This window comes from Podarcis bocagei (assembly GCF_964188305.1).
Source record: "Podarcis bocagei genome assembly, chromosome: 13".
Taxonomy (NCBI): domain Eukaryota; kingdom Metazoa; phylum Chordata; class Lepidosauria; order Squamata; family Lacertidae; genus Podarcis; species Podarcis bocagei.
The window spans coordinates 22,845,210-22,858,361 of record NC_138138.1 but is presented as its reverse complement, the minus strand read 5'-3'; the positions used below and the strand labels follow the sequence as shown (position 1 = coordinate 22,858,361).

Genomic DNA, 13,152 nt, shown 5'->3' with positions numbered 1-13,152 from the left:
ATGAGAAACACAAGCAACAATAACATACAATAAAAAATCAATATGAATGTTTAATGCGCTGGATGTGCCGTCTCTCATCTTCAACCACAAATCGACAGAGAACACTCCCGACCACCTGAATTAATCTTGTGAACCACTGGTGGTCCGAAGACCATAGTTTTGGAACCCTTAGTATAGACAACTAAATTTCTCTCTCAGAGCCCCTTTATAAGTATCTTTACAGGCATGTTAGCTATTATATTGTTCCTACGTTGGTTCAGATATATGTTAAGACTTCTGCCTACACATTAGGCTTCCTTACATATTTAAAAACCATGCAAGGGAGGCCTAGCGCCTTTGGAAGTCTGCCACTTTTGTCTCATGAAAGCATACCAGGAAGCTTCACCACACACGTAGAAATCTTTTAAATTGACGTGGGAAGAACCATGGAGAGAGTGGCAACTAAATTGTTAAAAGAGTGTGTACATAGGAGAACCAGTGTGGTGTAGTGGTTAGAATGTTGAACTATGACCTGGGAGATCAGAGTTCGAATCCCATGAAGCTCACTGAGTGACCTTGGGCCAATCATTGCCTAACCTACCTCACAACATTGATGTGGAGATTAAATGGGGAGGAGGAGAACCATGTACACCACCTTGAGTTCCTTGGAGCTTTAAAGTCCTGACTAGAAACACAGCACTAAAGGAAGTCTGGATGAGCCCAATTTAGTTGCACTTAGATCCCATTGAAATGATGAGTTACGTCCTATTAATTTCAGTACTAATTACTATATAGATGTGTGTATTTGTATATAATCATACGTACATTAGAACATACAGGGTGAGTCTTTTAAAAGAGGCCCCATGGAACATGTGTACTCTGTATCCATGTGGCCTCTTTTAAAGGACTCACCCTGTATATGTGTATGTATATATGTATGCATTTGAGTTCACTGCCCTCAGATCTCTATTCTCGTCTTATGAAGAATGAGCAGCATCAGAGGAACAAAGAGAACCAGAAGGGATCTGCCCTAAGCAGATTAACCCACAGAATCTGTTAATTGGTATTACAGATTTTCAGTTCTGAGAATCTTTTTTTAAAAAAAGTTGGGTTTTGGCGTTGGAGAGCTATTGGTAAGACGAACAGACAGAATTTCAGTGTGAGGATGTTATAGTTTTTAAAGGTCTGGTGACAAGTCTGATCCACACACCATGAAAGACCAGAAAACACAGATTTAAGCTTGTGACTATAAGCAAACAAAGGGGGGCAAACAGCACATGAATATGTGAGGAGCAGAAAGGGTAAAAGGGAATCGGGGGAGATGGGAACAGAGATACCAGCTATGGCTTTTGAGGGACAAAAGAAGCTGACATTGATCAGGTGTTGAAGGAAAAGAAGGTTAGGAAGAATGCCACAGACAGTAGGTAGAGATGAGACACAAGATAAGTTCTCCCACCGCCTTTTTATTCCCTCCTACTGACGGATGGCCCTCAGTTTAAAGCTGAGGAATTTATTGATTCTTTGCCTTTGCAGTCAGAATATGAGATGGAGCTGCACCTCCCTGTTCCCTTGGATGTCTTCAGCATCACAGCTCCTTTCTCCCAACATCTCCTGTAATGACTTTTTTATTGACAAGACGGAGTCTTAATGAGGAGGTCTGCTGTGTGTTGTAAAGGGCTGCAAGAAGGGATGCTTTTCTCACACCTGATACTAAGGGACACAGCCAGCCAGTGGCTGGCTCACAAGAGCATTTACTGGATGATGTGAGCACAGGTAGTAGAGAAGGAAAGGATCTGGAGAAGATCAGGTCAATAGGCCAATCCACCCAACTGTGTTAGTGTAAGAGCTGCCCTTGAAGACAGTTTGGAAACTTTCTAGGCTCTATTTTGGTGCTGCTATTGATGTGTAAACCTCTAAACCAGACTTCCCAACCTGGTGCCCTCCAGATGTTTGGGACTTCCACTCCCAGTATCTCTGACCGCTGGCCATGTTGGCTGCAGTTTATGGTAGCTGTAGTGCAAAGCATCTGGAGGATACCAGCAGGTTGGAGAAGACTATCCTAAATAGTCTGGAATCTGGTTACGAAAGGGACAACTTTCAACCATATGAACCCATATCCGGATTTTAGGGGTGCTTCCAGACAAGCACATTATCTTGCAAATTCAGATCTGATTTTAGTGTGTGTGTGATTGCCACACGAGTGTCCAACACACTCCAGATTATTTTCAGTCATGACATTCATCGCTATTCCATCACTTGCCATCCATATGAGCTTGATGTAATTTATCATGCTGTGTTTCTTCCCTTGCCCCTTAGTCACCACTCCCTGGCTCTCCACAATCCTTTTCCTGTTCTGGGTATGAACACAGGAATCTCAGTATCCATGTGCATGCACCTTTAAAACAGAATTCTCTAGAACAGCAAAAGCAAAAGTTTCCATACTTAAGCTATGTTTCCAATGGGCAGAATGGAGTGTTGTAGTTGGAGGGGTCAGAAAGATTTTTTTAAAGCAGAAATGCAGAAAAGTAATGCTGATGTCTTGAGCAAGACTGCTATTTGCCTGACTAAGGCTTGAGCAAGAGTGATAAAGGGGTCTTGTGCTAGTCCTCTCTATAAAAAAAAAAAACCTTTTTTTTTTTAAATGAAAAGCATGATGTAGATACTGCACTGTGACATACGCACTGTGTGGAGATCTCAAGAAAGCATCACCTAACTGGGTTTTTGAAATTTAAATGTGCCTTCTGTAGGTAGGAAGGAAACTGGTAGAAGCAGGTCTGCTCATATTGTTTGGGTCTTCAGAAACAGCTAGCTTGTGCTCAAGTGGGGAACAAACAGAAGCATGGGTGAGGCAACAGGGGCCACCAACCGAATATAACCACAGATGCTTGATGGACCAATGGTCTGATGTGGTATGAGGCAGCTTCTTATGTTGTCTCTAACCTATGCACTGAGGTCTATATGCAGCTCCTGGCCATTTTTACACAAGTAGCAAGGAAAGGGGGAAAGGAAGCAGGAGAGAGAGGAAGAAGAGGAAGAGGAGTGACAGTCAGAAAGGGAGGTGCCCCACCTCCCTTTGGCCCTGGTCTCACCCATTATTGGCTCTAACTCCAACCTCACCCACCACCTGTATGTGTCCCCTGACAGCTTGCTCCCAAGGGAATGTGTCCCTTGGCATTAAAAAGTTATCTGTCCTACTCTGCAGGATCAGACCCAAGCTGGTGTATGAAGATAGTTCACTTCTAACAAGCCATGTTATTAGAGAAAAGCGCCAAGTGTGGCAGCGGAAAGAAGTTACAGCCCAGAGCCAGGCAGGCAGCCAGCACAAATCCACACTAGGTGACAAAGGACAGGAGTTACTGAGCAGTCAGTATTAACAACCAGGTTGTCAATCTAAGAAGCATTAGGAGCAGTAGCCAAGAAATGAAAGCAGCACATGGCTGGAGGTAACACTGGCGTGAACTGAGGGCCGATATGCATGTTGCAGATATTCAGCAAGATGCCCTCAGTGGGTCCTTCCCTCTATGAGACTGCCACTGCTGCCCTTTCATTTGTCCTCTTCCCCTCTGGATCCAATCTACACAACTGCCCACAGGGAGAGTGCAAGACATCTGGAGGATGATGTTCCATCCCCTCACTCTTGACTTGACTTGGAGAGGACAGGTGAACAGGGAGAAACATGAAAGAAGAGAATGAATGGGGTAACGAGGCCCTGGGAGCCAGCAGTGATGTCCCAGATGGGTGTGGACTTTAGCAGCTGCCCCAAAATACCATGTCTTGATGCTGGCCCTGGCTCAGACAAAGGTCTGTAGCTTGACCTAGAACAAGCGTGGTGAACCCTTTTTTCAGCTTGAGAGTTGCATTTCCTTCTGAGGATACATTCCAGCCAGGAAAAAACACTCAGAGGGTGTGACATGGGGTGGCTGGCCTGAGAATAGAGGGCGTGGCTTGAGAGAGTCTCAAGCGCCAGATAGAGAGGCTTGGAGGATCACAGTCTCTGTGATGATTTTCAAGACCAGTTTGGCCACTGTGGGCTGCTAGTCCTAATTCTGGTATACCAACACTTTTCCCATGGCAAAATGGTTAGGTGAAGCTTCTGTTATGGGGCCAGATCCAGATTTGGCATGAGGGCAACCTGGAGAAAATACTGGCAGTGGATTCCCCTCCTATTACTGTCAACACTGCCCATTCAGTTACCTTCTCCTTCTATGCCTCACTCACACCACTACTGATGATAATGATGGTGATGGTTTTGATAGATGACAGAGCAAGGCAGGTGGAGGCTCCAGTTCCTTCTCTTTGCTCTTGTCACTGCTCACATATGTGGAGAAAGCTGGTGCACAGGCAGCAATGGCAAGAAAGAAGAACAGAGCCAGAAAACCCTGGTGCTCCAAGGTGATCCCATTGTTGGTGTGTGGACCTTGGCAGGTGCTGGACACTGCTGACCATTGACACCAGTCCTGGACAAAACAAAAATGTCTAAATAGTGTACTGTTGGACAACTGCCACCAAAGTCCATATTAATATGCAATGAGTTCTGGGTTGCACAAAGAAAAACTGAAATGAAATTTCCCAAGCATTTTCAAAACTTAAAACTTGAAGGACACTTTAAAAACTTTAAATTTTAAAGTTGGAGATAGATGGGGGGGTTACAGAGAGGGTATCCATCTTACTTTTGCCTCTGCTAAAGCAGATTGTGCAGGGTTTGGTTTGGTTTCAGAGCCAAACTACACATTGCACTGCAGCTGTCTGTAATGAGAACCCTATGGCCCCTTCAGCAAGGCAATGCCTTCTGGGAAGGAACACTCTTCAGTGCAGAAGAGGGAAAAAGGAATGGCAGGCTTCATCTTTCCCCTGCCAGGTAGTTTCCCATTGAAGCCACCTTCTCCCTAGTTGCTTCCCTCTGCCTGATTTTTGCAATATCAGTTTGGAACACTAGTTGGGGTAACAGGCTGTCAGTGTCTGGGCTAAATACCCCTTCCTCCTCCCTATGTTGCTGCTAAAGAACATCTTCTCCAGGGAAGGAACTTTTGGGATAATATTATACTTGGCTGTAATGTGGGGTTTGACTCTTAACCTGCAAACGCTGCTTGACCAGAGCTGAGGAAAAAACAAAACAAGTGTGCACATGTGTACACAAGGGAGGGGAAATCTATGTCCTTCCAGATGTTACTAGGATCCAGCTCCCATCATCCCTGGAGATTCATAGGCTAGTGGGAGTTGGGAGTCCAAGAACATCCAGAATGCCACCCCTGGTATACACCATGGGAAACCAAGCTTTTCTCAAATTTTCCTCAGTTCTCTTTAAAAAAATGGTCTATATTATTCTCACTAAACACATTCTTTCCCTCAAGGAATTCTGGGCACTGTAGTTTTACCGCTCATAGAATTTTAATTTCCAGCAACCCTTAACTACAGTGCCCAGAATTCTCTGAGGGAAAGAATGTGTTTTAAATGCATAGTGTGTATATAGCCACACTTATCTGGGAGTAAGACTCACTGAAATCAGTGGGACTTACTTCTAGGTAGACCTGTATAGGCTTGTTTTGTTAAAGTTTAATACAAAAATGCTTTCCAACTTCATGCAGCACTTACATGTTCACTGTCCAACTTCAGCACAATAAAAAAACATTACTATGCCTACTTTGTGTTTAAATAAAGTAAGTGCCCTATGTCAACAAATCATTCAGCACACTATTCATTTTAACAATCTGTAAAAATGCACCACTCTTCTGTTCTGCTTCCTTTATGGAGTCCTTCCATTCCAAGACACTTTTATGGCATATTGCTTGATTTAATTAAAAGCACTGGAAGCATTTAAACCAGTTTATTTCCCTCACAACCACCTCAGCCTGTAACCTAATGTTACATGGCAACTTCTTTTTTTAAAAAAATACCTTAATTGGCTCCAGGTTTCTGTCTCAGTTGTATTTTATAGCAAGTGGCCCCATGTTAGTCCTGTGATGGAAATATTTGAGACACCAAGCTTGAAGGTTTAAGCAGGCCTGTCTTTACTTTGTGGTTCTAAACAATGGATAGAAATCATTACTGCTATAAACAAGTCAATGGCCATATATAACCCTTTACTTTAAAAGAAGGGTATTTGATGTGTTAGATTATATTGCCAAAGTTATGAGATATAAAAAGTAACTACAACAAAATCCTCCTATAATACACTGCTTTTAACAATTCAGGCTGCAATCCTGTGTGCATTTTCCTGGCAGTAAGCCCCATGGAACACTGGGGAACCTACTGTACTGTATATAGGATTGTGCTCTTAGTCCTCAATAAATAAAAAACTGCCATTTAAACTTGTGCTTTCCCCTGAAATATCTCCAACACATTCAAAATCTGATATGAAATCTCTCCCCAGGGCTTTCCAGCTGATTACTTTTAGTATCCATGAAGATCCAAAGATCTTTCCAAGAACTTAAAATCCTTCCAAGTTGTGGAACTCCCTCCCCACAGAGGTGAGTCTGGCACCTTCACTACTCAGTTTTTGTTACATGCTGAAGATATACCTCTTTCTTTACATTGGCGTATGACACTGTTTGTAGGACCCACCCTATTCCTGGGATTGTAATTTGTTTTAAACTGTTTTTAAAGCTGTATTTTAAATTGCTGTGACCTGCCCTTGGACCTTAGAGTGATGGGCAGGTAATAAATCAAAACAACAACAACAACAACTCTCAATACTTTTGCCATTCAGTACTAAATTAGGAGAACCTTAGGCCCTTGATGAGGCTGGCTCATGGTGCCTTCCCTACCTTCTCAAAAATGCCCTTACGTCCTTAGGTTTCTGCCATCTCTTCCCCATCTGCATCATTAGCTGGTGCCTCAATTATAAATAAGATCGTATGGATAAACATTTTCTTTGCAATACTCAGTGAATAAGTTTTACAGTATGCCTTTCTCTCTTGTGTCTGTGACATACCACCTGAGTTGTCTGATACAAACCTTTTCTACAGACACGTTGGTGCAATGAGTCTTGTGTGCTCTTTATACAGTGGTACCTTGGGTTAAGTACTTAATTCATTCCAGAGGTCCGTTCTTAACCTGCAACTGTTCTTTACCTGAAGCACCACTTTAGCTAATGGGGCCATGCCACCGGAGCACGATTTCTGTTCTCATCCTGAAGCAAAGTTCTTAACCCGAGGTAATATTTCTGGATAAAAAAATTTCCTTCCAGTAGCACCTTAAAGACCAACTAAGTATTTCTGGGTTAGCGGAGTCTGTAACCTGAAGCATATGTAACCTGAAGTGTATGTAACCCGAGGTACCACTGTACTGGCTTCCAACAGACTATGGTTGGGGTGATGAGGATGAATGTGTGGAAGAGAGTATGTAAGAGAAACTCATTGAGATAGAAGAGCAGGGATTTAGAACGCTTGTTGATAATTTCATTCCTTTTTAGTATACTGGGTCTTAACAAAAGGACCCATATCCAACTGAATACTGAATGAACACCCACCCACACGCCAGTGAACAAAATCAATGGGTGACACCTGTGCGTTAGTCATTATTGCAGAAACCGACATAAAAGGCCATAGAGATAGCAACAGGGATTACTTAAAACAAAATAAGGAGATGGATTTGTTTGCAAGTACAGAACATCAGAATTCAGCCTGTTCTTGCTGCAGCCTCAATGCAAGCACTGTGATGTGTGTGTGTATATAAACACAGGGCACTCCAGGTGTGCAATAATAGAAACCACTGTGTATGTGTGAGAGGATGAAATCAGTTTGAAAAACACCAACTTTTCTTTGGGTTATGGATCAACATCCCAGCGGATAATTTATAGAATGCCAGAGTTCTGAGATTACCTCTAATTTATCTCTTAACTAAGTTTCTGTTGGCATCCTAAGAGCGTCGCACAGACAGCAAAGTTAAAGCACTACAATTTATATAAGGCCATATATAATTGAATAATAAGAAATGGAAAACCACATCCATATGAATGAGATAAAATAAACGTAAGGAATGCACTTGGTAAATTTATAACAGTGATATGAAGATCTGATAAATACAAAAAGCAAAGGATTATTCAGTCAAAGCCAAGGCTGCAATCTGAGTCATGCTTATTTGGCAGTACGTCCCATAAAATCAATGAGCTATGCAACTGATTCCAGCTTTTGTTCTTAATCACTGTTGATATGCTTTAATGGAAGTTGCTGAGTTTATGTAATTGGTTTTATTTCTTTTTATAAGCTGCTTTCTGTTTTTTGAATGAGAAAGAAAAAAGGCACATCCACACTACAGATTTATTTTGATTCAATTGTCATTGCTTCCTCCCAAGGAACTCTGGGAATTACAGTATAGTTTATGGTTGGATGGGAGCACTGCAATGATTTTTAAAAGAATTTTCAGCATGTCACCGGGCTTTCATTCCCAACTTTTTCTAGAAAAGACATAACAATTGAAGTAGGACTGGTTCCACCATTAGGCAGAATGGGACAAAAAACAGGAGAAAAAACAGCCCCACCACACAGTTTCTCCTGAGCCCCCAGCCACACACTGGAGTACCCTACCCCATTCCCAATATTGAAGTAAGATTCAATAACCAGGCCAGTCAGCTTCTTTACACAGAACAAGGATGAGAGGCATCTTATCATTTGTCTCTGGCAGCAAAATCTTCAACCAGACCTGAGTTAAAGTAATATACTACAACCTATCCAAGTTGGTAGTATAGGTAGGGTCAGAAAAGGTGGGGTAGTGGCACCGGCTATTGTTCTCCTTACACAGGAATAAAAATGTGTTTATAAGGAGAAAATTGCACTAAATTGCTAAAGAATTTTCATGAGAATTTTAGTTGGTTGATTGATTGATTGATGGGCAAATTGCTGCAGAAATGTGGAGAACTGAATATAAGATTGGACAAATGAGAAACTGAGAAAACCGAAACAGACAAATTCTTCCATCCTTACCTTGCGTCCTCCAGATGTTGGACTCATCCGCTCCAGCCAGCATGGCCAATGTAGTCCAGCAACTTCTGGAAGACCACAGATTCATTAGCACCAGCCTAGAGACTATATTTTACTATCATGAATAAAAGTTCTTGGCTAGTGGCCATAACTGCATCTTTTGAAAGTGAATTCCACAATTCTTCATTGTTATAAGCTGTTAATTATGTATGCGGACAACATCTCCTCCCGTTCCAAATTGAACAAGTAAGTCAATGACAGAAACACTATGGGTCCTTCCTATACCAGTTGAATTTCCCTTGATTGCATTGTCTCTTTGCTGTTATCAGAAACAGACTATCCTGGGGGGAAAGTGGAAGGCAGGGAGTTGGCTGTCAAGTGATCTCTGTGAGTAGCTGACATGGCATTCAACAGCCCAGCTAACCAAGTCTGTGGTGTGTATATCCATCTCCTCAAGCCTGCCTCCTGTTGACACAAAGATTTGTAATGGGTGCTGCTTAGAATTTAAATACAGTGGTACCTCAGGTTACATGCGCTTCAGGTTACAGACTCCACTAACCCAGAAATAGTGCTTCAGGTTAAGAACTTTGCTTCAGGATGAGAACAGAAATCATGCTCCGGCGGCGTGGCAGCAGCAGGAGGTCCCATTAGCTAAACTGGTGCTTCAGGTTAAGAACGGACCTCCGGAAAGAATTAAGTACTTAACCCAAGGTACCACTGTACACCACCAACAGGACCAGACCAAGACATTGTAGTGCCAATTGGCTGCAATCCTGTATCCACTCACCGGGAAGTAAGCTCCAATGAAATCAATGAGATTTATGATTTTGTTGCAAATGCCTGACTGTACCTCAAATTTACATTATGTTTATGCTAGCATTGCAATCATGTGTTCCTCTATAGGAACTATAGTTTGTAGGAGATTCTAAGAGTGATCTGACACGAGATTCCTAGTCACTTCCTTTGGTCTAATAGAACTACCAGCTCCAAGATTCCGGATCTTAATGGGAGATGGAGTTCAACGAGTTCCCCAGCTCTAGGGTTGCCATATTTTAGGAAGACCCCAAAATTATTGAGCTTCTTTTAAACAAACCCCAAAGGATGTCTCTTACACCTTTGAAATCACTATAATGTCTGGGAAATCATCATGCAGCTATTCACAGAACAGTGGATTCACACATCCTTAGGTCTGGCCCAGCAGTCAGCCAAGTCAGGCTCTGGCCAAGGGCCCCAGGGACTTGGAAGGGCCATTAACCAGCCTAACTCAGTTGTGCTGCCATTCATCACTCTCCCCACTGGGCCCATGGATGCTTTTCAGTGGCAGGAGATGCTGAAGCCTTTGAATGGGTGCTGCAGCACATCTCTCATCTATGGTAACTAGCATGGCCAATGGTCAGGAAGAGATGGTCCCTCTGACAGCAGCAGGGATGGGGAACCTGGACTGCAACTCCCATGTCTCTGAGTGTGTTTTATTATTCATTCCAACCATTTATAAATCACTTAACACAGTAGCCTAAGCTGCACAGAGGTCCACAGGCTACCTGCACCCTGCTCTACAAAAATTTAAAAAAGGCAGAAGTATGTTGCATTAGTATACGTTACTATGGGTTAAACTTCCTCTGTAATCTGGGAAGTCCCTTTATTACGACCAACCTAAATGTCAGAAAACTGAACAAGCTTGTGGTTCCACCCAAACTCTTCATTGGGCTGGATGTCAGGCAAAGTGCCAGAGTGGTGAGGGGGGAAAGCTAGCCTGGTACTTAAACCTAAATGTCAAAATTGGTATTTAAAAATTCATTTTTGCTGTATAATGTTAGAATATATGTGGCTATGAGGGCATAGCTATGGGAATTTTGATGATGAGCGCCTACACTTCAGAATTTGCCACCACACCAATGCCTAGTCTGATGTTGGGATTCTTTCCCAGCCAGTCTGGGGCTACAGTCACGCCATACATTTTGAGCACCATGATGCCATTTTAAACAGTCACAGCTTCCCCCAAAGTATTCTTGGAACTGTGGTTTATTAAGGGTGCTGAGAGTTGTTAAGAGATCCCTATTCCCCTCATTGAGCTACAATTTCCAGAGTGCCCTGTGAAAAGGGATTGATTTTTAAACTACTCTGACCATTGCAGCTCTGTGAGGAGAACAGTATTCTCCTAACAACTCTCAATACCCCCAATAAACTACAACTCCCAGCATTCTTCAGGAAAAGCTATGATGACTATTTCAAGTAGTATCATAGGGCTTGAAATGTTCGGTTTTAATGTGTCTTGAATTAAGGAAAGGACAAAGAAGCCCAAAGTTGCCTGGGCGTATGTGGAACTTCCCAAAGAGACACAGCTCTGAAGGAAATTAGCTCTGAAGCAGTTAATTTCCCTGGCTCCCAAATTGATAAGCAGCGGGAACGTCAGCGTGAAAATGAACTTGCCTTGTTCGCTGGGGTTCGAAGACAGCGGAACTCAATCAACAACGGGCCACACGGTTCAAAGCCGCAATTCATCCCTCTGCGCCTCTGAAAAATGGGAGGTGACAGTTCATTTTGCCAGTGACAGTCTGTCGGTCTCGCTCAGTGCTTCTCCCCCGTCGACTGAATGGCGGAGGTAAAGTGCCGGCTCTCTGGCACCCTCACTTTGTATTCCACTCAGATGAACAGGACAGTGTGAGATCAAAGGTGGAAAAAATCTCCCCACGGCCATCCACCTGGTATTTTGCCTCTCACCCAATCTTTCCCCACCAATTCCTTTTGCACAAAGGACCCCTGAGCCTCATCTGCTCTCAGGGGAGCCATTCTGCTGCTCCCCGTTTTCTGTACACCCTGAACAGAAGTGCGAAAGGAGGTGCAGCCATGCAAATAAGAAGAGCCTTAGCAGTGGGGGAGAGCAATGGGGAATTATCTTTCTCAGCAGGCCCGCTCTGAGGCCTGGGGAGGCCCAGGAGACTTCTGGGTTTGGGGGGCCCTAGGCATAATAAAGGCAGCCACAGAAAAGTGATGACACTCAAAAACAATATGAGGCACCAAAAAGAAGAGTGAAACAGCATTTGGTTTTTTTATTATTTTGATTTAACAAATGCTTTCCCAGCCTTTTTCTATGCAAATGCACTGGCTACGGGGGGGGGGGGGATCTTGCCTTCATGCTGCGTCAGAGCAGATAGCAGTTTTAAAAAAAGTATTTTACCAAATCACGTGCCTTAGTTGCTTAAATTTGCAGCTCTCGAGTTGAGAGAGTGTGTCACCATTTGATCCAATGACATAAAAAAGACAAGAGGCAAAACTTATCAAATGCCAAAGAATTAACAAGTGTCTAAATCTGAGGCTCCTTCAAGTTGAGGCCTTCCTGCCCCGCAGACCTACCGAACCCCTGGCCCTGCTTCTAAGCAATTTCCATCTCTCCCTCCGCCCCCATGCATCCTTTTATTGCTGTCTTTTTTCTTTTTTTTCAAATAGCAGACTCCATTATAAATCAGGGAACACCGAATCATGTTGTACATGAATGCTGCAGATACCTTAATAAGACAATTTTCGGCATGGAGGCCACATTCCCTCATGTGGAACTTTCCAGAGACAGCAGCGGGTGTAGCCTGAGGCAAAAGTGGGGAGAGCAATGGTGTGACTTTTACCTTTGTGCAGCGGGCTATGAATTTCAGCATCACAAAAGCCAGACATTTTTACACACACACGCAAACCACCGTCAGGGAAGCAGGGGCCATTGGCAAGAGTACAAGGGATCTTTGCAGTCAAGCAAAATCATTTGCGGAGAGTGCAGAGCAAGGCCAATGGTAGATGTGGCCAGAGCAGAAGGCATGGCCCACAAGACCACTCCCACAAGTTCTCCAACCCCTGTCTTCAGTTAAAAGGGCTAAACTAACCACTTTTAAGGCCTATGGGTTTGAACTCCAATTTCCAGTATTTATTCTATTGAGATTGTAATAGTTATTTCAACAGTGCAAGCTTAATCTATCTACCCAAGGATACGGTAAGTCCCACTGTGGTCAGTGGGTTTTTCTTCCAGCCAAGTGTGTGTGTAAAAGCCTAAAGCTTAACAGCAATCCTACATGTCTTCTCTGAAGTACAGTAATCTCAGTTGAGTTTAATGGAGGCCTACTCTCAGTTCAGTGCGTACACAAATGCACAGGAGAATGTTCTATTGAACTCAATGGGAATGACTTGTGAGTAAATGAGCAGGATCAGGCTGCTGAAAGTACTTTGCTTTTGGCTAGGTTTTATGTTAAGAGATTACCTTCATGTCAGCGCA

At 43.2% G+C, this 13,152-nt stretch overlaps 1 protein-coding gene across 6 annotated transcripts in view; it reads right to left on the bottom strand.

Annotated features, from left to right (window-relative positions):
• The window catches only part of SKAP1 (src kinase associated phosphoprotein 1), a 354,748-nt gene extending 342,028 nt beyond the window's left edge, over positions 1-12,720 (bottom strand). The window contains exons 1-3 of one of the 6 annotated variants that reach the window (XM_081166714.1): positions 12,404-12,459; positions 11,328-11,411; positions 8,901-8,965 (exon numbers count right to left, since the gene is read on the bottom strand). In XM_081166714.1, coding sequence (XP_081022840.1) covers positions 8,901-8,943 — 43 coding nt within the window. In that variant the 5' untranslated portion in view covers positions 8,944-8,965; positions 11,328-11,411; positions 12,404-12,459. Of the gene's footprint in view, positions 1-8,900; positions 8,966-11,327; positions 12,366-12,403; positions 12,497-12,517 lie in introns of those variants that run through there. The other 5 variants (XM_081166710.1, XM_081166709.1, XM_081166706.1 and 2 more) reach the window with 5 other exon arrangements.
• Positions 12,721-13,152: the final 432 nt, after the last annotated feature.